This window comes from Mus musculus, chromosome 7 (genome assembly GCF_000001635.26).
Source record: "Mus musculus strain C57BL/6J chromosome 7, GRCm38.p6 C57BL/6J".
Classification (NCBI taxonomy): Eukaryota; Metazoa; Chordata; class Mammalia; order Rodentia; family Muridae; genus Mus; species Mus musculus.
Window position 1 is genome coordinate 130,471,028 of NC_000073.6, and position 25,608 is coordinate 130,496,635.

At 39.3% G+C, this 25,608-nt stretch overlaps 1 protein-coding gene across 9 annotated transcripts in view; it reads right to left on the reverse strand.

Moving 5' to 3' along the window:
* The window catches only part of Ate1 (arginyltransferase 1), a 129,127-nt gene that overhangs the window by 79,535 nt on the left and 23,984 nt on the right, over positions 1-25,608 (reverse strand). For all 9 annotated transcript variants that reach the window (NM_001271343.1, NM_001029895.3, NM_001136054.2 and 6 more), the window contains one exon: positions 10,656-10,688. In NM_001271343.1, coding sequence (NP_001258272.1) covers positions 10,656-10,688 — 33 coding nt within the window. The remainder of the gene's footprint in view (positions 1-10,655; positions 10,689-25,608) is intronic.

Consider the following 25,608-nt stretch of genomic DNA (forward strand, 5'->3'; position numbering starts at 1 on the left):
TTCTGTTTCAAGGATTTAGCTGATAACACACACACACACACAAATAAAGCTCCCCTCAGCTATACAAAAAAATTCACCTTGAATTCCGAGGAAAGATGGCTAAGCTTTGGTGATTAACGAGCTATGCAGTGCAGTTTCCGTTTCCAAAGCACCATGTAGAGATGACATGAATATTAATAGGCCAGGTCTCACTTCCAGCCAAACTGTCCCCAAATGAGTGCTTATTTATCCTAACAAACCCACCTGTCTCCTCGCCCAACTGCCTTCCTGGGCCTCCGTGATGCCCCAAGACAAGCTAGGCTCAGAGTAATTAGCAGAGAGGAAGTCGGTTGAGAGGATTTTCCAAAGGGGTAAAGATGAGGAGGGTAAAGACTTCAGAGAACAGAACCTCCTCCTTCCAAAGCCACCCAAAGCCACCTCTCCCAGCCTGTTCTTCTAGGACGCAAAAACCTACTGCTGGTTTTCTTCTGAATATGTTATTTTACGGCTCTGCAGGGACAGAGGTTAACCTGTAGAGTTTTTTTGACGGGAATGAATACTACCTAATGTTAGATAATTAGTAGTTGCTTTAATCTACTAGCAATCAAATCTCAATCACCTACTTCATTAAATTATATACAAATGCTCTTTGAAACAATTTTCATGTTTACTGGTTTTATAGCAAATAACAGGTCGATTAAGTCAGACATGCGTTTACACTGTCTGGGTAAGATTATTGTTTTATCTTTTAAAAACCTATAGTTAAGAGCCCTAAAGGTCATTGCATGAGAAGCTCAGGTAAGCTCACTGGATGGGGGATACAGAAGAAGCACTCAGTCAAGCACCCTGGTCCAAGCATCCTAATGGGGCTCCCATGCAGCGCTGCCACTGCTTGTTCTTTGCTCTGTGCCTTCCTCTTTACTGGGTCTGCATTACCATTCTCAGGACCAGGACTATATCCCCACTACTGTACTATGTGCTGGATCTGACGACATGTCTCTGCTGGACGATGAAGAGTTATTTTCTTCTGAAAAACCAAAAATGGAAAATCTGGGGTTTTCGCTATTTTTATTTGTGTATTTGTAACTTTAATTAATAAAACAGTTCTTTGTTATCTGAAACCACTGTGTTTGACATACTGCTAAAGTTTCAGAACTGAAGAGTTTTTACATGTCTGTTCATAATCAGAAAAGCTTTTACTTTTATTTCTATAATGATTCCCCACATCCAGGTGATATTAAATTGCATTCAAGTATGAGCTCTGTGAAGCTGATGTATAGAGATAATCAAGCAGAAAACAAGCTCCTTATAGGAACTAACAGCTTAGAAGCAATTTTAAGAATTCAAGTAAGTATACATAACTAAGGTGACTCTCTAGATAAATCCACTGGCATGAAATTTTTAATTTAAAAAAAAAGTATTACCTTCTTATATTTATAAGCACTATCACTGGATTTAAAATTTATGATAAAGGACTTACCACAAATGGTTTTAATAAATATATACAGAAAGAAAAGAGCTACTATTACTATTGAACATACAGATTTTCTTTTAAAATTAAATTGTTAATACTAAGTGCTTTGCCTTAATCTGATTTTTGTGTATTTTAAATCCTGACTCTCTCAATAAAAAGACTTTACAAAGTAAGGCTCTTTCCAAACGGTATACCAAAAGTAATAGAAGTCCAAACGTGGACTCTCCCAACTAAACAGTGTTTACTGAGCACTACGACCCAACCTTGGACTGCTCAGTGACTGGTCTGAGCTTCCTTCACTGCTGTTCAACCGGCAACTCCTGCTCTTACAGCCCTTCTTACAGGAACACATATTCCATGGTGACATAGCAGACTGAGAACTCAATGAATGCCGAGATCAAACAAGACTGATGTCCCCATGGAGACTAATCCACCCCAGGATTTACTATTCAAGGTTTTTCTGAAGCATTCACGCACAACTAATGGGCAATGAAAACTGTCAGGGAAGATGACCCTAATTTTGAACACAGCTAAGAAGGTCTTGGGAGGAATGATGAATAGTTCTACTCGCTGAAGGAAAGCTAGCTAACCCAGCAAGAAAATAGCTTGAACTTTTAAGATCCCCAAACTAACTCAAGTGTGTGCAGAAAAATCTTGAACAAGACAAATCTGTGGCTTTTTTCTATTCAGTGTTTGAATTTCTACTTTAAGCGTGCTTTCTTTAGTCTCAAAATCCACTTTTACATTTTAGTCACCCTGGGGTCCTATAAAGGAAGACTTCAGTGACTGTCATTTCATTTCACAAAGCAATACACATCTCCAATTTCTACTGTCTCAACAATCACGTGATGCCCAAAACCTAACTGAGGAACGTCAACCTCCTGACCAATCAGCTTCAGGAGAACTGTCTGGCCACATATGCAAGATGCTTGCATTGTACTCACCACAGCAAACTCAAGACAAGAAAGGATGTCTTCAGTTCAACTGTTGGGCCTTACTGGCAGCTCTGCCCGAGCCAGAACTGCCCAACAGGCCTTAGATGCAAGGGAAGGGAACAGCTATCAAAGGACAATCTAGTGCTTTTGTTCCAGATTTCTAATTGGTGCCTTTGAGTAATAACACTCCCAAGTCAAGTGTATGGGACACAATCTGAAACTATAGGATTCTTTCCTTACATATACAGCTACAAGAAACAAAACCCTGCTCCTCTCTGGTTTGGCCCAGTGGTTCAAGCCACAGCCCTGTCTTCCTCTTCTGATTATCATTATCACCAACAGACTGCTGGCCATCACCTACAAATAACTATGTTTTCACTAGGTCCCTCCTGCTTCCTGCTTTACCTCTTCAAATAAAGCTGGGCCTAAGTAATAGACTAAACCAGGTAAAGCTTTGCTCCCACCAGTTCACTGGCTGGCCATCTCCACAGCGCTCCAACTCATGCCAGCTCTCAGCACATCTGCTCCTCAGGGTACTCCACACTTAGGGAAATTATCCAAACTCCAGCTTAACAGCTCAGCCCCTTCCCTTCATGTCTCCATGGCTTCTTTCAATTCTCTCCCTCCCACCACTTCTCTTTCCAAATTCTGGCCGTTAGCAATACCTTACCACAGGAAGCTGCCTCACACTATTATGCTGACATAAGAGAAGTGAAGTCCCTGGGTCCTCCCAGAGTGTTTGCCTAAGTCTCTTCAGAAAGCCAAGCAGTTCGCCATTCAAAAAATCTTGAAAAATGGTTTGAAAGCTTTTATTCATGGCTTGTTAGCTAATATTATGAGGATTAATAAAATAATGCTAAAATATTAATTAAAGCATATCAATTTCAATACTGATAAGTCACAGAGAGGAAAACACAGCAGAGTCTGCGTCTGACTCATGTCATCTATTACAGTCTCTCTAAGATCATCCCTGCTCCTTCTGATTGCAATGACCATTCACCAGCTGACAGAAGTAAAATTCTTTCTGGCTTCTGGCTATTATGAATAATGCTGGTATAATCATTCATGTATGATTATTTATGTGGATACATATTTTTATTTCACTTAGGCATAATCAAAAGAAGTTTTGAAATTATAACGTTAAATATGATATTTTGAAAAACAACTGAACTACGGCTCTACATTTTGTTTTCCTATCATCAAAATAAGAGAGTTCTAATTTCTCTACATTGTGCCAATCTCTCTCTGTCGTTTGATTCTATTCATTTAATGAGTTCATGGTGATTTTTCTCTGGTTTTAACTTCCATTTCCCAAATGAATATCAACAGACTGTTTCTCTGGTGTTTTCTAGACCTCTGTCTCCCCTGGAGAAGCACAACATTGAGTAACTTACCCACATTTAACTAGGTTCTACTGCTGTTATTAGAGTGCTATTGTATTCTGCTGGTTCTTGATGCCAATTTAATTACATTCTCCATCCTCTTCAATTTAGTGAACTTTGTAAAATACTCCAGAATATGCTCTGGCGTGGTGTACTTGAAAATGTACCGATTTGAAATATCACAATGAAGCCCATCACTTTGTATGCTAACTTAAATTTTAAAGGGGGGCAGTGAAGGAGATGTAGTTCAGTAGCAGAGTACTTGCCTGGGCTATTCCATGCCCTGAATCCAATCTCTAGTACTGGGAGAAACAAAAAAACAAAGAGGAACAGCTGGGAAGCCAGTTAAAGCAGGAATGCTTTACAAATGAGCCATGCTATCTGTAGTTTATGACTTGCTTGACTTCAAACGTGGCTTTTTGTCACTGAGGAGTATAGTATTGATAGACACCAATTAAGTAAAACTGTGAGCACATTGTTCAAGCCTTCTAAATTATCTCTAACTTCATCTAAATGTCCTCTCAAAGTATCAAGAAATTGTCCTAAAATGTTTAAGTGTCACTGATTTGACAATTTCTCCTTCTCCTTCACTTCTTTTAGTTTTTATTTTTACTTTGAAGGTGTTATTTTTAATGATTGCATTTTAGAATACACTTGATTTTTTGTTTCATTATGAAGCATCTTTCTGTCTTCAGTTTCTATCAGACAAAGACTACTTTGTTTGATTTAAAGACAGCCCATCCAATGTTCTTACGATAAATATTCATGGGAATAACTTACTGCAGCCTCTTACCTGTAAGCCATCCGTATCTTCATATTTAAGTGTAGAGCTTGCTTTTTATTCTTTTATCCAGTCTGACAATCTCTAATTTTTAAATGGAGTATGTAGTCCTACAGTGTAAAACAACATAACCACTGGCCACATATGGCTATTGAAATTTAACTAGAACAAAACTCTGAAATTTTTAAGTATAATGCAATAGCTATGTATACTCAAAAAAGTTTGAAACAATGCAAAAATAAAATTTCCCATGCAGCCAAGTTTGATTTAGGCTTTTATATTTAATGTAATAAATAATTGGACTTAAGAGGGCCATCTTGCCATTGGTCTTACAGTTTTTTATTTTTGTTCCAGTTACCTTATTTGACTTTTTCTACTTTTTAAAATCTTTAATGAACTGAAAACAATCTACTACTGTATCTTATCTTCACTATTGGATCATTCACATTATCTCTCTGTAATACACATAATACACATCTCATAATGATTTTCACAAGGGAACAATTTTGCCTCTTTGGAACTTTTGGCAGTCTGTCATCATCTACAGGACTGTGCTTATCATGGTGAAGAGTGCTACTGGCATCTAGTGGGCAGCAGCAAGAGGTGCAGCTAACTTTCCAACAGTGATCAGAGCCACACAGCACCTCCCAACCAAGTGAAGTGGTAAGGCTCATAAACCCTGCTCTCAAGTTCAGTAAATCTATCTCTAATTACCCGCTTCCTTCGTGTGAGAATCTTGAATGTGAGCATCTCACAACTGTGTCATTCTGTCTCCTTCCCACCTTGCTTTTCCTGACTCATATTGTGAGATGTGGTTCTCAGCTCCTAGCTAGTCTGATCTACCCGTCTGCGCTCAACTTTCATCATGAGAGGTAGATACTCTGTGAGAATATAAAGAATGTGATAAGCACAGTCCTGCATGTTACAGATGCTAGCTTCTCAGTAAGTATTATAACTCCTAAGAGAGAGGACTTGAATCTGAAATGAAGAATCAGAAGGACATACTTGAAGAGATGCCCAAGTGTGTGTTAACTTGTGCTGCAGCTTCCTCTGTTCTCTAAACATGACAAGGAGACCACAATCTACTGCACTGGCTGGCAGAGTCTGACTCTGAAGAGAAAGTCAGGAATCTCTTGACCTCTGATACAGAGTCCCATTTATTTACCTGCACTTAACTGAAGACATCTGTAAGCGGTGCCACACAACATGTAACTCAGACTCAGAAATATCTCTAAGTCAGAAGTCCCCTAAACCTAGCAGGTAAATGTTCATCAGCAGCTACACACAATCACACAAAATTAGAACTATAATAGAAATGCACTGTCTAGCTTGACAACATGATAAAAGGTCTTTTCCCATAAAGCTTAATGACTGCAATTGGTCTTCATGAGTGAAAAGGGTTAATCCCACAGAGAGAAGTAACTGACTCTACACACATGGTCCATTCAAATGACAACATATCAGATTACTGACGTAATTACTATAACCTGACAATTTCATTAGATTCATGTGGCAGTTAAATGGCTAGGACTTACAACAAAGGGACCTGGCTCACTCACATGACTTCTTATGGACAAAGTGAAGCTTAAGGTTGGCTATGTGAACTTCAAGTCTCCTACATTTTACTGTCTTTGCTGGAATTATTCTTGTTTTTTAAAATTAGGAAAGTGCCTATCTCTGGTTAAAACATAAGCTTAACAGTAAAATTAACCATGTAGAAGAGAGGCTTCCAGCATTCTCTTGCCTTGCTTAGGATTGCCTCTCAGACAGTGTAGTGAAATAGAACCAAACCCTGACTGAGCTCAAAGCTACTGAAGGAGATTTGGGGATGGCTGCCATTCGAAGGGCAGCATCTGTGGAATTCCAAGCTAATGGACTATCAAGAGAAACCCTCAAGGTATTTACTACCAGAGAATCGTGGGCGGGGTGATGATTTTTAATTATTTCATCTTTCTCCTGTATACCCATAAGCCTAATAAAAATTTGTCTTAGAAATCAACTTTGCCAAGAAGCTAGACATCTCCAAATCACCAAGAAAAGAAAACAGAAAATACTAACAAGCTGTCACTCAATTCTGGTGATGATGCTCTTCCTTCACACTTTCCATCAAAGGCTGCAGGTTCCATATACTCAGCCAGTATTTAACCAGAGTAGTGACCAGGGATTTAAAGACCTTCAGTGGTTGGTCCACTGTAGGGTAGTAGGTAAACTCCAAGCCCTTTCTGCAACTAATAACATCCAAAGGTAAAAAGACAGAGCTTCTGGTCTCAAGTAGGCTCGGTCAAGCTGAGAAGACAAGAGAGCTAAGTATATTAAAATACAAACAGTAAACTTCATTTGCTGTCAGATGAGTACTGTCAAGTTATGAATAACTAACCTCATTCATCTAACCTCACTCAGTACACCAACTTCATTCAGTCATCTCTCCATCTATCCACCCATCCATCCATCAACCCATTCAAAAAAGTATTTACTTACGCAGTACCTACTATAATATAAACATGGAGAAACAAGGTCCTCTTCTCACTGAACTTACATTAAAGAGAAATTAATTGGTGAGACCCATTTAAAAGCATTTTTGCAAATGGTCAATATCATCTAAATCAGCAATTCCTAACCTGGGGTTGTGACACCTTTGAGGATCAAATGATCCTTTCACGGGGTTCACATTATCAGACATCCTGCATATCAGCATTTACATTTGACTCATAACAGCAGCAAAATTACAGTTATGAAGTAGCAATGAAATAATTTTATGGTTGAGGTCACCACAACATGAGGAACTGCGTAGAGTATCACAGCATTAAGAAGGTTGAAATCTCTTATATTTTGGATGTGAGCCTAGCCTTTAACAGCTGAGTGGGCTGCAGAGATGGCTCAATGGTTAAGAGCATTGACTGCTCTCCAGAGATTCTGAGTTCAATTCCCAACAACCACATGGTGGCTCACAACCATCTGTAATGGGATCTGATGCCCTCTTCTGGTGTGTCTGAAGACACCTACAGTATACTCACATATAAATAAATCTTTAAAAAAAAAAAAAGAACCAGGGATACACAGAGAAACTCTGTCACAAAACAAAAAAAGAAAAAAAGGAGAAGAAGAAGGAGGAGGAGGAGGAGGAGGAGGAGGGAAGAGGAGGAGGAAGAAGAGGATGAGGAGGAAGAGGAAGAGGAGGTTGAGAACCACTAATGATCTAAGTGTTAACTGACCTGGGATGTGGATCTTCAACTTCAGCATCCTTTCTAAAATCCTATACATGGAAGCAACTCTACCTAACATAAGTGTTTTAAGCTACATTTCTCATATTACTAAACATAATTACATTATCATTTATCACTTGTACTTATTTTATCAACTATTTATAACATTTAACATAATTTTATTCAAAATATCCAAGATTTTTATTGATTCTAAAATATTAAATAACCCTTTTAGTTTTCCTACACTGCCTTAGTTTTCAAAAATTTATTCATTTGTGTGTATAAGAGTACATTTGTGGGGCTGGAGAGATGGCTCAGCGGTTAAGAGCACTGACTGCTCTTCCAGAGGTCCTGAGTTCAAATCCCAGCAAGCACATGGTAGCTCACAACCATCCTTAACAATATCTGGCGCCCTCTTCTGGAGTGTCTGAAGACAGCTACAGTGTACTTACATATAATAAATAATTAAAAAAAAAAAAAGAGTACATTTGTGTACTTCTATGGATGTGTACTTCATGCACATCTGTTGCCCAAAGAAAACAGAAGCGGGTGTTGGATTACCTGGAAATGGAGTTATAAATAGTTGTGAGCCACTAAGCAAATGCTAGGAAACTTACTCAGGTCCTCTGTAAGAGCAGCGAGTGATCCATCTTTCTAAGCCCTAAATTACCTTTAACTACATTTATTTTCATGTACAAAATTAAGTCTCGTTATACAGCCAAACAAAATTTTCTAGCCTTTTCTGTCTGATACTTCTCACTTCTACGGTCAGAAAGTACTTTCTCAACTTTGGCAGATAACAGAATGTAAACTGTCTCCAAGAGTCTCGTGATTTCATGTTTCTACTATATTATTTAAAATTTTATGTTTCCTGTACTATGCTCGGTGCTGACCACAAATCACTTTATTTAATTATAATAACCTTGTGTTCCTCCCATTTTCAGATTGGAAAGCAGCAGGCCAGAGAACTTAACTTGCCCACAGGCCCCTCACATCCCTCTCAACTCAGAGCCCAGCACCCTTTCACTGTCACTCTTTGCTTCCATCTTAAGACTGAGGGATTAGAAAATGTGACCAAACCAGCTTCTCTGATATGGTCCACTTCCGCTGGTGATGATTCAAACTGGTCATAGGTCATCACCCATCACTAAGAAGAACAGCTCACAGTCAGCTATTGGATGGATCACAGGGCCCCCAATGGAGGAGCTAAAGAAAGTAACCAAGGAGCTAAAGGGAACTGCAACCCTATAGGTGGAACAACATTATGAACTAACCAGTACCCCGGAGCTCTTGACTCTAGCTGCATATGTATCAAAAGATGGCCTAGTCAGCCATCACTGCAAAGAGAGGCCCATTGGACTTGCAAACTTTATATGCCCCAGTACAGGGGAACCCCAGGGCCAAAAAGGGGGAGTGGGTGGGTAGGGGATTGGGGGGGTGGGTATGGGGGACTTTTGGGATAGCATTGAAAATGTAAATGAGGAAAATACCTAATAAAAAAATAAATTAAAAAAAATAAGACTCAGAAAAAAAAAAAAGAACAGCTTCAGTAATCAAATGAATACAACATCATAGAACAGAAAAAGGAACAACTCTCAATGTGTGATGCAATCAGAGACAGTCTCAGAATATAAGGCTAGGGGCTAGAAAGATGGCTCGGCGGTTAAGAGCACTGTCTGCTCCTCCAGAGGTCCTGAGTTCAATTTCCAGCAACCACATGGTGACTCACCACCATCTGTAATGGGACCTAAGGCCCTCTTCTGGTGTGTCTGAAGACAGCTACAGTGTACTCATATAAATAAAATAAAGAAAAAGAAGAAAGATATAAGGCTACAGTTCAACCCTGAAAAGGAGTATGATTTAAGAATCTGGGAACTGAGAAAGGGGGCCCTTAAGTGAAACAAACAACAGAAGCAAAGAAAGAGACAAAGCTAAGACAAAAACAAAACTAAATAAATTGGAGTGTGAAGGGCTAAGTCCAGCTTAAGAGGAGAATAAAAAAAATTACAGGATTTGAACAATATAATTCTGTTCACAAATATGTTGCCTTGTTTCAACAGATGGCTCAGGGAAGTTTTGATTTCTAGTGTCATGTGGCTAGTAAGAAAATATACATCTTAAATCTGGAAAGACTCCAATCCCAGCCTCTATTATATTCAACAGCACTTTGCTTTTTCTAAGTCTCCACAATCATCGACAAGGTTTTCTGCAACCACAGCTCACATGACTCTGGTTCTCTGAACATCCGGTGACATTTTCTTAACCTCCCAGTTTATTCCTTTCTGAGTTCCACATGAGAAGCAGAATGGAGACTAAATGAGAAGCAAAGGAAGCCTCAGGAACAGTGCCTGTGTTCTACGGAATGCTCAGTGCCAGGCAGGTCCTCCGTTCCTCCAGTCTCTTATGCAGGTGAAGCTTCCTTGATGACAGCTGTGCCCATCCAGCTCTGCTGAGGCATGCTAGTGACTTAAGCAGGAACAATGCAACACAGGGTTCACAGAAATAAAGTCTAGGGCTGAGTTCTCCATCATTACTAAGAAATAAAATGTATCTAAAACAGCATGACCAGATGCTACAAAAACAAAAAGGCTATGTTCAACCCGCTACTATTACTGAAAAACTTACTACTGTTTTAAAACAATCCCTCCTAAACTTTAATCAAATAAGTACCTGAGAAAAGAGCCATGCAGAGTTATTCTATTGGCAATGCTAATTTGAAAACTGGAGAGTGGGCCAGGCGTGGTGGCACACACCTTTAATCCCAGCACTCGGGAGGCGGATTTCAGAGTTTGAGGCCAGCCTGGTCTACAGAGTGAGTTCCAGGACAGCCAGGGCTACACAGAGAAACCCTGTCTGGAAGGAAAAAGAAAACAACCAAAAAACTGGAGAGCAATCTCTTACCTCCAATGGTGAGCTGCAAAGGAATCTTGTAAACTGCAGAGTCCAGTTTGAACAGGATTGGTTTCAGCCAGTAAGAACGGGGCAGTAAGAAAAACATACAAAGGAAAGTTAGTAAACCATTTTCCAGTCGGAGCATCTGAAGCAAAAGTCTGTACAAAGCTACTATTTCCTACAACGTATAATTCATCCAGAGTGCAGACAGTTCAACTCAGTTCCTGAGCAGTATCCAACTATTCTAATTAATTTATATAAGCCCTAAATATTTGTGTAAAAACACATACAGCATTAGTCCTAAAATAGTTCAGCTTTTAAATTTTATCTCACAACCTCTGAACATAAAACAACAACAAAAATGCTCAGTAAGAGAGGAGTCAACAGTCTTTCAAATTATAAATGTAAAGCGAGGCTTAGTTAATGCCAAGAATAGGTAGGAATACACAATTCAAGACACAGCAGAGGGTGAGAGGAGTGTGGTATCCCCGCACTGTGCTTCTGCTGCCACACTTACTCTATCAGCTCCCTCCATCCCATATTCCCTCTTTCTTTGTTGTTCTGTCACTCTTTCTCCTACTTGGCTATTACTCTCCTTCACCTCTCTTAATCAAATGACTCATACAAAGGCTAACAGAGCACTAGATGTTACTACGCCAGGTTGCTTGTCTCTCAGTATGTTAACAATTCTAGAGGGAGGGACAGGAACTACTGACAGTGTAAACTTTCAGATGTCTCATACATACACATGGCAGGAGGTTCACATGACAGACATGTTTATAGAATCAACATTTTAAATCCTTTGAGATTCACTACAATAATCAAATATCCAAGTAAAATAAATCCACCTTTCTAAATGAATATTAACTACAATAAGCTGCAGTGACCGGCCTGTCTCCAAGCACTCTTGACTTTCTCTACAACAAAGCTAATTTGTGTGCACAGAAAATACAAATTTTTGTTCTCTCTGAGATACACATAGAAGAGCTAGGGGTATGGCTCAGCGATAAGAGTGCTTGCCTATCCTGCAAGAGGTCTTGGGTCTGAGCCCCATAACTAGGAAAAGGAAAAACTGAAATTATCAGTAAACTTATCTAACGTCTGGGATTTCTTTCTACACCACTGACGAAAGGTGCTGAGGTAAGTAACAGAGTTGATTAAAACCCGACTACTCATACTAAACTAATGAGGTAAGAGAGCAAGACAGAGGACTCCTTCATGTATGATTAGCTCCACTCAGTGAATGTTTAGGTTTTCTACAAGAAACTCCCCTTAATACAGTAAAGTATCAGCTACATCCTTCCCAAATTATACAAATATACTCCTAAAATAACTCGGGGCATATCAAAGTTACTAGTATCAACTAGGTTCTAGACTATAAGATGCATTAAAATATTGATACTGTGAAAATTTTCTTCAATATCAAACATAATTCTATTGACAAACCTTTTCTGAAAGTATAAAATACACCAAAATGCTGTTTTTATAATGCTGGTATGACACAATTCTATAAAAATGGAAATTGTATGGTCTTGGGGTCTTTTGCAATAGCTCAATCTAAGAATCAATTCTCCTTCTCCCTATAACAGAAAGTGCCAATTAAGACACTAGATCATTTTAACAGTGGAGAAAAGGGGGAATAACAAATTTGTATTCTCTTTGCTATTTTAAGGTTTCTATGTTACTACTATATGTCTATGTCACCTACATTATATACATGCCTTTGAATTTGTAAGTGGCCCAGCCTAGGCTAGTAGCAACTGATGCATCAATCAAGAAAGATAGCAGTCACTTTAAATAACAAACGAGAACTATGAAAATACTATCTAAGGAAGCTAACGTCTTCTTGAATTCAATAATACACACACACACACACACACACACACACACCCCTTAGCAAGCATATCTGTTAACATTAGTGATACCAAGTTTTCAAAATAAGAAATTTGAAATCCTTATCCTGTTTGAACTGCCAAAATATGAAACACATAAGAGCTTTCAACCTTGAAGTAGCAAACAGAGTTAACAAAGCACAACACACATGTATACTACTCCTATGACATGATAAAGATTCCAGAAATGTTTCCTTTCCATCAGTAGGAAGACAAAACCTGTTGCTTTGTTCCATTTCAATCAATCACTTACCCTGAGAAGGCCTAAGAAAAAAAAGACCTATACAGGTTAGGTTCTCAGTATAAATGCTGATATCTTGAAATATAAATGACAAAATGACCGTTGTATACCCACTAAGACTGACTATAGAAACAGATTCCTTTCAACAAATAGCATCATTGTACTGGCTAGTTTTGTGTCAACTTGACACAGCTGGAGTTATCACAGAGAAAGGAGCTTCAGTTGAGGAAATGCCTCCATGACATCCAACTGTAAGGCATTTTCTCAATTAGTGATCAAGGGGGAAAGGCCCCTTGTGGGTGGGACCATCCCTGGGCTGGTAGTCTTGGTTCTATAAAAGAGCAGGCTGAGCAAGCCAGGGGAAGCAAGCCAGTGAAGAACATCTCTCCATGGCCTCTGCATCAGCTCCTGCTTCCTGACCTGTATGAGTTCCTGTCCTGACTTCCTTGGTGATAAATAGCAGTATGGAATTGTAAGCTTTCCTCCCCAACTTGCTTCTTGGTCATGATGTTTGTGTAGGAATAGAAACCCTGACTAAAACAAATTGGTACCAGCATAGTGGGGTATTCCTGTGACAACCTGACCATGTTTTGGGGAGGACTGTGGAACTTTGGGCTTGAAGATCCATCCATTGTTAAGAGCTCTGTCAGATGTTGTGTAGGAGCTTGGAAGATAATGTTGAGAACAGTGCAGAAGATGGAGGTCTGGCTTGTGAAATTTCAGAGGGAAAATTAAAGACTCTTTTCAGGGCCATTGCTGTTTTGATTGTGAAGATTCTGTAGTTATGGTTAGCTGGGGCTGAAGAATCAGCTGTGATTAACAAGATACCAGAACTACTAAAGCAAAAACTTTGCATTACTGGAACTATTGATGATGGTTAGCTGGAGCTAAGAAATTAGCAGTGATTAAGAAGAGACCAGCATCGTTGAGGTGACATCTTCTGGGAAGTGTTTTCTGAAAGCACAAAGAGGCTGTGTTCCAGAGATAGCCAAGGTTGTACTCATGCTGCAGCGGGACTTGGTAATGTGTAAGGGTCACTCAGGTGGTACTGGTTTTGAAAGCATGAAAGGGTCACCCAGAGCAGCTGAGGCTCGGCACTGTGAGAGGCCATGGAAGGCCATTGGTGAAGGTGCAATCTCAGTTGCAATTGGCAGCCCAGGACTGAAGGGGTCATGCAGTGTTTTGGAGATGCCAGTACCACGAGATGACCACCAAGAGCAGCAGCAGCAGTGGAGTACAGGCATTCGGAGCCTAGAGGACAACACGTGTGCTACAAAGGGCATGGCTGGAGAAGTGACCCAAGCCCTTGGAGGAGCCCAGAGGATTGTGAGTTGGATCCCAGACACTGGATGGTTGGAGATTTATTTTTGTTTTTGATTGTGACTGTGCCCTGATATTTCCCTCTTGAAGGAAGAAACTATTTTAGTGGAGCCCACAGTTAAGAGACTTTTAATTGTAAAGACTTTGGATTTTAAAAGAGATGGATATTTTAAAGAGATTGAAATTTTAAGAATATGTAAAGACTGTGGGACATTTAAAGTTATTTAGACCTTGAGGATGAATAAGAATGTAAGGGTTGAGGCTTACTAGTGATGCGTTTGTGTGTCAAGTTGACAAGGGGTCAATTGTACTGGCTAGTTTTGTGTCAACTTGACACAGCTGGAGTTATCATAGAGAAAGGAGCTTCAGTTGAGGAAATGCCTCCATGAGATCCAGCTGTAAGGCATTTTCTCAATTAGTGATCTAGGGGGAAAGGCCCCTTGTGGGTGGGACCATCCCTGGGCTGGTAGTCTTGGGTTCTATAAGACAGCAGGCTGAGCAAGCCAGAGGAAGCAAGCCAGTAAAGAACATCTCTCCATGGCCTCTGCATCAGCTCCTGTGTTTGAGTTCCTGTCTGACTTCCTTTGGTGATGAACAGCAATGTGGAAGTGTAAGCGGAATAAACCCTTTCCTCCCCAACTTGCTTCTTGGTCATGATGTTAATGCAGGAATAGAAATCCTGATTGTATTAATCATTAACCACTGGTCAAGGTAAGAAAATGACTATGTTCAATTTTGTTGTGAAATTAAAGCTACTAAATATTTAAGTCCTTTAAAATAAATTACTACGACCATAGTAAGTAAGCCATATTAATCCCTCACTATTTCTAACATGGGTACACTCATGCTAGTTAACGGTTTATACAATCGTACTCAAAATAGTCAGTCCTGTTGAGAAAATAAACATTTTACCATGTTGTATAAAGTTCCTTACTGACTTATAGAAATGTATTTCATCACTCCAGAAACAATAGGACGCAAAATATAGTTACCTTCTTTATCAATCTATATTCCTTATCTACCTATCCACTTTAAAGATTCTTTCTGGAAAAAAAAATCTTTATAATTTAAATCAGGAAAAACTTAACTGGAAATTCAGCTTTTTATCAGACATGTAAATTTTAAGTAAATAAATTTAATTCACTTAAATGTGTATAAAATTGTAACTGTCAACTACCTTAAATTTAAAATTTTGTATTCCGTAATTAGCATGCCCATATGCATGTGTCTCTCCTGGAGCTGGAGCTACAAAAAGTTGTGAGCAACCCCACATGGGTGCTGAGAGCCAAACTCAGGGTCTCTGGAAAAGAAGTACACTCTCTTAACCACTAAGTCATACTTCGGGTCCCTCATCTTGAATTTTAAGACATAACAATCAAAGAATATCTGTTGGTATTAGTCTTGTGGGCTGTGTATTCAGAAGCTGAACTCTGTGGCCCTCTCCAGACTACAACCTGATCTTGGGGCACTGGATAAGCCAATGTGCATAAAGAATATTCCCCATTCCCCAGTCTCTGATTAATAAAAGGTTAGGGACTGTGACTGTGCAGGAGAGAGAGGAAGGCAGGACTATAGTAGGGGGTTTTCAGGTAAGAAAAACACAAGAGGAAGAAGAGAGAAGGAGGAGGAGGAGGTCACCAAGAGGCAGAATGGACCATGAGCACATGTCCAAAGGAAGCTTGCACTGAGGACACCCATGAAACAGCAAGACTCGGGTGACAAATTATAGCTCAGAACCTGCTCAGCACAGTGCAAGCAGCTTGTAAATAAAATACCAGGTTTCTATGTCTTTTACTCGAGAACTAAATGGGAGAGGCAGAAACTCCCAATAAAATAGCATCAACAGTTATGGTCTATATTCAAAATTCAACATACAATGCATCATTTCCAATTTAAAAATCCTTTAAACTTCTAAACAAAGGGAGGTAGGGAGGGAGAGAGGGAAGGAAAGGAAGGAAGTTTACATCAACATTTGTTTTTCCTAGCAATTGGTTCACCTTGCTTGGGAAGAGGCACTCTGATTTCTAGCCCTGGTACCCACTACCCTCACCATCACCGGTCGGCTGCCTCCCACCACCTTCTAACAGCTCTAGAGAGGCAAACAATGCCTACCCTGATGTCCTAAATAGTACTCCAAGTACTGAAAGAAAGATGAAATTTCAAGGCCTGTAAGTCATATAAAGTACTCAGAAATTGCTGGTTGTTTGTGAGCCTAGAGGCTGCCTGGGGCTGAGAAAAGAGAAAACCAAACCTGGGTATGCCTCGTAGTTAAAACATTCCTGGGAACATCTTGACCACAAGATAAAGGGGGCTGTGAAGACATAGCAGGGCTATATTATCTGAGTCAACACCATCTGGCCGGAATCTCCCCTCTGTCTATTGCCCCTTGGTAAAAGTCACACATCAACTGGTTGCTATGTGAACAAAGATAAGCCCCCAGCCCACAGGAACAAAGTCCTGATGCACTGTAATCTTTCTGTTAATGTTTGAATAAGCCAATAGTGTGTCGCTGTGCTGAATTCCACACCCCTAAGCCCCTTACCCCATAAAACCCCCTAGCTTTCGAGCCTCGTGGCCGGCATCAGTTATCTCCTGTGTGGGATACATGTCGGTCCGGAGCTCTGTAATTAAACGTCCTCATGTAATTACAGCAAGTTGGGTCTTCATGTTTCTTTGGGTGCTCTCACACTCCCGAGACTAGAGTAGGGGTCCCCGAAAGGGGGTCTTACAATACAAAGTGCCCTCCAAAGTATGTTACATTTAAGAAATTCCCTCTTGTACTGAGACGTGCTACTTGTTTTAAAGGAGGAAAAGAAAGAATAGAGAAGTACACACTTCTAATTTTGTCAGAAATACAGTCAAATTATGATCAACTATTTTATCTTTGTACTAAAAATTTTCAAAGATAAATCTTTTAATGTTCTTGAAATGCTGTTTAATATGCAACCACAGTTTAAACTCTGGTGTTTTAAAGAATATACTGAACATTAAAATGCAATTTTATAAAGCTAAACTGCATTAAAACCTTTTTTGCGTCATGCACAATGGTGCACGCCTTTAATCCCAGCTCTTGAAAAGCGGAGGCAGGTGGGTCTCTTGTGGGTTTGAGGCCAGCCTGGTCTACAGAAAGTGTTTCAAGACAGCAAGAGCTACATAGTGACACCCTGTCTCAAAAAAGCCAAATTAATTTTAAAAAGCAGTAAGCTGTCTCCATCCAAGTACAATTCCAGTCCTGTAAGTGTTCAGATCAACTACCTAGCATCTCCTCGTTTAACGAGAAAGCATCTCGACTGCTCACAGTGCTTGACCTCTTCCTTACTACAGTTTCTATGTCTCCACTATAGAGAATCTTAGAAAGTCTTTATTTAGAATTGTATCATGATTAATCTGAATCAACTGCAAGGTAAATTTCTCAGCTCTCTCAGGAATTTGGAAGTCTTAAATCAGCCACCACTCTACATTGTGTCGAGTCACACTTTAGACTCCTTTCTAACGCCCTACAATTTATATTCACACTATCTTAAGCTGGTTGTTGTCGGGCAGGATAGAATTTTTATGCTATGGATGTGGCTCTCATGAATGTACAAGTCTTAGAAAATTAATTCAACAAAGGAACAAAGTTTTCTACTATACTGCAAAAAAAAGAAAAAAAAAAAAAAGTTAAGCCTTTGGGAGCAAGCTAAAGACACAGTGTCTTTTAAAAGTCTCTCAAGAGAAAGAGGGTCAGATTTGTACATAATAGAGAGTCAAAACAAAGGTCTGAAAACAACTGGTTGTTTATTATGAGAAGAAGTGGGTCTGAAGAGAGGGCTCAGTGGTTAAAAGCTTCAAAACTGTCTATAACTCCAATTCCAGGGGATCTGGTACCCTCACAGTAACGCACATAAAACACAATTAGATAATAATATTTTTTTATTATTTAAAAAATAATAAAAATGTAAAGACTCCCTAAATTCATGTTACAGATATCTCTAATCAATATGTTAAAGATTAATAATATATACTACATTCTGACCAGAACTCTGCACAAAACAAACCTCAATGAACCTTAAGTGACGACAATGAAAATCTTTATATTATAATGCATTAAATACTGGTGGAACTGGGATCTCGTTGGCTTTATATCTATATGCTCATCTGACTCACTTAAATCACTGTGCCTCTGGTTTGGTTGGTTTGGTTTTTTTCAAAACAGGGTTTCTTTGTGTAGCCTGGCTGTCCTGGACCTCAATTTGTAAAAAGACTGGCCACAAACTCAGAGACCTCCTGCCTCTGCCTTCTGAGTGCTAGGATTAAATGCATGTACTATCCCAGCCCAGCCCTTTTTTCTTTTGAATCTGTAAACCAATTTCAGTCAAACCACTGTCCCAAGCTGCTGCCCCATAAATGCCAGACACCAGGTCCATTTCAGTGATTCCAGGTCTAAGTAAATTGATAAATTCTCCCAGCCACAGCTGCCTTTTCTCACCTTTGCCTTACCTCAATTACAAGCAATCCTGATAGTCTAAAGACTCTGGACTCCCATGTTTAAAAAAATCTTGACTTTCATTTAATATAGTGTTTGTAAAGTTACATCATAAGAAACTTGTGCTTGCTTTATATTTCATGTAAGCTCTATCAACACTGCACAGAACCAATTCTCCACAAAACTTTAAGAAACACTGGTCCATGCCAACTAACTCAAATTATTGGAGGTCGGAAAGATGGCTCAGTGGTTAACAGCACTTGTTGCTCCTCCAGATGACCTGGGTTCAATTCCTAGAACCCATATGATGGCTCACAACCACCTCTAACTCCAGCTCCAGGAGATCTGATGCCTTCTTGTGACCCCTATAGATGTCAAGCATGAATGTGATACACACATATACATGCAAGCAGAATAACCATACACATAAATTTAAAAAGAAATAAAAAGTTCCTTTCTGGAGCAAGTGAGGTTGTTCTGCTGGTAAAGGAACCTAGGCTACCATGAAGTCTACAATCCCAGTTTGATCCAAATGGAAACAGAGTTAACTGCAGCCAGGTGTCCTCTAACCTCTAGGCAAAAACACATAAAATAAATTAAAACTTAAATAAATTATAACTTAAAAATTTGTTTTAATGAGTTCTGCTTTCGGGGCTGGAGAGATAGCTTAGCGGTTAAGAGAGCCGACTGCTCTTCCGGAGGTCCTGAGTTCAAATCCCAGCAACCACATGGTGGTGGCTCACAACCATCTGTAATGAGATCTGACGCTCTTCTGGTTTCTGAAGACAGCTACAGTATACTTACATATAATAATAAATAAATGTTTAAAAAAATGAGTTCTGCTTTCTACCCAATTCTTCAAGAGAATCCTGGCATTAATAACACTTGGGATTCACAAATGGGCCAACAACCACAGGATGCTGCCTTTTGAAATGCCTCTTGAAAGATTCTCATTATCTGTGCAAAATAATTAAAATTACTCTACAGTAGTTAACCTCTGAGTGGTAGTATACTGATCAAAGAAAACAGACCTTTCAGCATGCAACTGTTCTATCATTTATGCTGAACGGTGACTATAGGAGAATTCACATATATGAAAATCAATATACTGTATAGCTAAGATTTAGGTTATCTTTAAAAGGAAATCTTCCACCCCTAAATTCTCTAAATATGTCCTAGAGAGGCTTCAAAAATATTCAGTAAAACCACAGGTTCAGTGAGAGATCCTATCTCAAAGCATATGGTGGAGTGTGAATGAAGATAGTCTCTACACACACATGCACAATCACACACAGAATTCAAGCCAACCTTGAAAAATAAGATACCTTCCCCACAAGTCAGAATAATATAAATTGAGGATAAGCAGAAAATACCACAAAACCCACAAATCAAAATTAGCATTTGATGTTATTTATTTTCTTAATGACTGACAGTCTGACTGGAGTAAGATGAATCTCAATATAGCTTTGATTTGTACCTCTCTGATGGATAGTTAGGTTGGAACGTTTTTCATGTTTATTGGCCATTTGTATTTCTTTTTTCACAAACTGCTAGCTCCTTAGTCCATGTTTTGATTAAGTTGTCTGTTTCTCTATTGTTTAGAATTTTTTGTATATTCGAGATATTAATTCTGTCAGATGAATATCTCCCTTTCGATGGGCTTCCTCTTCATTCAATTAACTACTTCCTTTGTTGTACAGAGCTTTTTATCATGAGGTCCAATTTGTCAATTGTTGGCCTTATTTCCCAGGCAACTAGGATCCTATTCAGAAAGCCCTTTCCCATGACTGTATCTTAAAGTGTTTTCTCTAATAGTTTCTTTTTTTTTAATTTAAACAACTTTTTATTAGATATTTTCTTCATTTACAATTCAAATGCTATCCCGAAAGTCCCTTATACCCTCCCCAGCGCCCTGCTCCCCAACCTACCCACTCCCACTTCCTGGCCCTGGCATTCCCTGTATTGAGGCATATAATCTTTGCAAGACCAAGGGCCTCTCCTCCCAATGATGGCTGATTAGGCCATCTTCTGCTACTCTCTAATAGTTTCTAATCTACATGTCTCTATTTCTCTAACAGTTTCTCTAGTAGTTTCAGAGTTACGGGTCTTATTATCAATCTCTGATCCATTTGGAGTTGTTTGCTGTGAAGGGTGTGAGACAACAATCTAATCTCATGCATTTTTTTAACAAAGTTGTCATTTCTCCAGCATGTATTTTTATGTCTTTATTAAAAAATGAGATTATTTTAGCTTGTGTGGTTGTATGTGACCTTCTGTTCTGTTCTGCAGATCAGCTTAACCTATTGCTTATGTACAGATGGGGGGCGGGGGGGAAGAACGCCACCATGTGGTTGCTGGGATTTGAACTCAGGACCTCTGAAAGAGCAGTCAGTGCTCTTAAGTGCTGAGCCATCTCTTCAGTCCCAGCTTAACCTATTTTTGCACCACTATCATACTGTTTGGTTACTATGCCTCTGTAATATAACTTGAAATCATCAATATTCTTTTGTCTCAGGACTGCTTTGGCTATCTTCATGCCTCCAAATGAATTTGAAGATTTTTTTCCCTATTTCTATGAAAAACAATGCTGGAATTTTGATAGTGATGCTATCACTGCCACAATTTGAATTCTTCCAACCTATGAACACAGGAAGTCTTTCTGACTCACAGACTTCTTCAGATTCTTTCATCTACATTGTGAAACTTTCATTGCAGTGGTCTTTCTATGCTGGTAGGAATAAAAACTAGTCCAGTCTCTGTGGAAATTAATACAGACTTTTCTCAAACTAGTGATACAGAGGTAGGCATGGTAGCATATGCCTTAATCACAGCCCTCAGAACACAAGAGGTAGGCAGATCTCAGAGTTTGATACTAGCCTAGTCTACACAGCAAGTTCCAGGACAGCCAGGGCTACATAGAAAAATCCTGTCTTTAAAAAAAAAAAAAACAAAAACAACAACAACAAAAAAAAAAAACACTGCCAACAAAACCCTACAAGAAATACATTTACCACCGGGCGTGGTGGCGCACGCCTTTAATCCCAGCACTTGGGAGGCAGAGGCAGGCGGATTTCTGAGTTCGAGGCCAGCTTGGTCTACAAAGTGAGCTCCAGGACAGCCAGGGCTATACAGAGAAACCCTGTCTCGAAAAAAACAAAAAAAAAAAAAAAAAAAAAAAAAAAAAGAAATACATTTCCCATATTTATGTAAAGGAATCCAAGAAGCATACAGCTGATACTTGTGTATCAGCATCTATTCCAACACTAAAGTTCATTTTTATTTTTATTTCTTAGCTAGAATGTGCAAGACTGTGCTTTATTCATTGAGGTATCTTTCTACCATAGTGACAGAAACATACAAGAAATTAAAATGTTCATATAACTTGGTGAATAAAAGAATTACATTCCTCTATAACCGAGGGGAAATGAATATTGGAAATGTTTTGTTTTGTTTTGTTTGTTTTGTTTTGTTGGTTTTTCGAGACAGGGTTTCTCTGTGTAGCCCTGGCTGTCCTGGAACTCAATCTGTAGACCAGGCTGGCCTCGAACTCAGAAATCCGCCTGCCTCTGCCTCCCAAGTGCTGGGATTAAAGGCGTGTGCCACCACTGCCCAGCTTAGGAAATGTTGTAAATGTAAATTTTTTGAGCTATTTCAGAATGACTGTTACATAAGAGCTCAGAAATAGGATGCACCAATATTTATAAACCAACACAAATATAGATTCTCTTTTTGGACATACTTCAAGGCAGAATTATACTCTGGATAAGTATTATTCTTGACTTTCATAATTACCAACTAGAAGAAAATCAACTTTTAAATCATGCAAGCAGTTACCTAAATTATTTGGCATACCAAATTCCTGCAGCACGAACACAAACCTTCCTTGTTTAGATCAGATATCAGTAGGAAGGCCTGCTCACTTGGCAAGCTCCTTAGAGTGAATGGGAAAGCAGGCCTGAAGAGAAAGCCTAAAGACACATGGCACTCATAGCAAGATCACTCCTATCACACGAGCTATGCGCCCACTAAAATGTGTGGAACTCACTGTAGGTAAATTTCTCAACACTCAGAAAATTAAAAGCAGCTTTTACTTATTATAGGAAGACAACTGTCAAGAACTCTAGACATCATTCAAATTTTCCTTTTTCTTCCTGAGACATTTACAACTTGGCAACAACTGAATTTCTCTCCAACTGTTTCTTAAAAAACTGTCAATTCTAAAACTCGTTCACTAGACAAAGCTCCCTGGCCTCTGTGTTACAGTAACAATGCTGGGTGCTGTGCCTTTCAGCTCTGTCAAAACATTTTTCTAAATTGGGATAACAAGCAAAAGTACATGAATGATTGACCCTATATTTATTTATTTACCAAAAGAACTAGCCCAAGTCTAAGCAAGTTCTACCATCAGATGAAACCTAGAGAGACCTATTCTTCCTTCTTCTCCAGCTCTAAGGGAAGAAAAGAAATGCACATACCAAGCTCTTCACATTTCCTGTGGTGTAACAGGATGAGTCAAAACAGCATAAAAATTTCTTATGTGTTGATGAATTTTATTTTCCCTCTTTTGGAAAAAAGATAATACTAAAGTTCAAAACTAGGGCTGGGAGTTTAGCCCAGCTAAAGTATATGAGACCCTGGGTTCAACCCTCAACATTGAAGGAAAAAAAAAAGAGAGAGAGTAATAAAATAAAACATGTGACCTTCAATTCAAATGAATATGCTAATGTATGTGGAAACACAAAGCAACAAGAAAATACTTTTATTTGCCAATGCTGACTGAACGGAGCAGGAGTCTCATTTGTTTGCTCCTGACCTTCCTGAGAAAGCCAGTGAGCTCTGGTCAGAGGAGTAAGCAGCAGAGCAGGCTGTTTGTCAGAAACAGCAGCGGAGAAAAACTCAATGGCTGCCAGATTGCAAACCTCTCAGGAAAAATCAGTGGTGTGGATATGTGCGCCCTCCTGACAGTAATGCACGCCATCAGCAAGCCACACCTGGGTCAGACGCCCTTACAAGGAGGATCTTAGCTTTCCTCCTCACATAGACAGTGTTGGATTCCCTCCTCCACGCTGCACAAATAGAAAACTTAACAGCAAAAACAACGGAAGGATTGGGAACTCTCTTAAAGCCACACAGGAAACAAGTGGAGGGCTATGGTTTAAGGCAGAAAAGTGAGCAGTTTATACCTCACCCTTGGTTCTCCTCAGCCCATCAATATTCTGATCCTAACAGATGGAATTAAACTGTTATTGCCTCATATCACCAACCCAAACAATTTACTACTGGACACATTTGATCTCAGACAATATGGTTTATCGTGAATTAGTGTCAGGAGCTGGAAAGGTTAAGAGCACTGGTTGTTCTTGCAAAGGACTCGGGTTCAATTTCCAATACCCACATGGTGGTTCACAGCCATGCATAACTGCAATCTCAGGAGATCTGATGCCCTCTTCTGACCTCTATAAGCACCAATGGTGTATACGCATACATGCAGGCTGGCAAACACCTAAAATAAGCAAATCTAAAAAAGCAGAGCTGACTCCCCAAAGCTAAAAGCTGTTCTCTGAACTCCACATAAGCATCACAGCACATGCTCTACAATCAATCAATCCCTCTCATAAATGAATAAATGGAATAAACTTTCAGAAAGAGCGGCCATCCTTTCACACCAAACAGTCATCTCACAGCTTTCATTTCGCTCCACTCCTTAACTTTCAGGAACAACAGAAGTGTGCACAGCCTGCTTGCAGTAGTTACTATGCTTGTACTTAGTAAGTTAAACCTAACTAGTATTCAGGCATAGCACTGCTCCAAAACTTCAGGTACTCAACCAAAGACCAAACAAACCCCTGAAGAAAACAATGTGACAGTGAACTTGAAGAAACAAAGAAGTGTCTGGGGTCTAGAGAGATGGTTCCTTGGTTAGGAGCATGGACTGCACTTGCAAGACCTGAGGTCATTGTCTCAAAACCCACTTTAGATGGCTCACAGCTGCCAGTAACTCCAGCTCCAGGGTGTCTGAAACCTCTGGCCTCAGCCACACTGTGCTCGAATATCCACACAAAGGCACATCTACATAATTTAAAACAGAGTAAATATTTTAAGTTGTTTTATTTGCCAAAACATCTCTCAAGCATCTTTTTCCACTTTCTAGATTACTAACAACAAATTTGGTGGCCTGGTTTTCCAGCTAATGACCAGTATTTCTAAACCATGTTTATATCTACCTTTTCTAAAATAAGCCCTGCTAACCTGCAAACTACCACTTCATTATGCTTGTTTAATGACTATCTCTGACCATTCCCAGTCTTACTCAGCCAAAGGAAGCTTCACAAAAGCAAGGGATCTCCGTCTGACTCTTCGCTGAGTTGCTACCTGCACTAATGCCTTGGAGACAGTGCCTTACTAGGAGGTACACAACACATGTCTTAACAAATATTATCAAAAAATTAAAAAAGAAATTTGAATACTTGACAAACTAATACAAGAACTGAAAGCAAGAAGGCTTAAGAGGTGACACAGAGCAGTAACTTTGTGGGAGCACTGGGAAACTGAACTACAGCAGGAGCAAAAGAATACTCCTAAAGACATGAAAGTCACTGTCAACAGGCAGGTCCTGCCAAGCGTTCTGTTTGAGCACAGACAAGAACAAAGTACACTGTGGGAGGACAGTCATTTTAAATTTTCAGAGATCACAGAATGCTTTAATTATTTGGAAAATTTGTTTAGTTCAATACTTCATTCATTGATGCTGGTTATTCTATATTAATTATTTAGGCCATCTTCAACCCTCCAACATAACAGCCCCATGGTTTTACGTAAAAAGTTCTAACTTCTACATGCTGCCCTGCACTAACCATCTGCAGTTCTTTAGATAAATTCTTTAATTCTCTATTATATGCAAGAAAAGTTCAGCTACATATAATTATGAAGAACTTATCTCTAATGTTATACATGACGCTGACTTGTGATCTAAGACAACTTTTAGGAAATTTTAAACAACAGAAATTGTAAGAACAAATAAATGTTCCCTGAACTAGCTTGAAC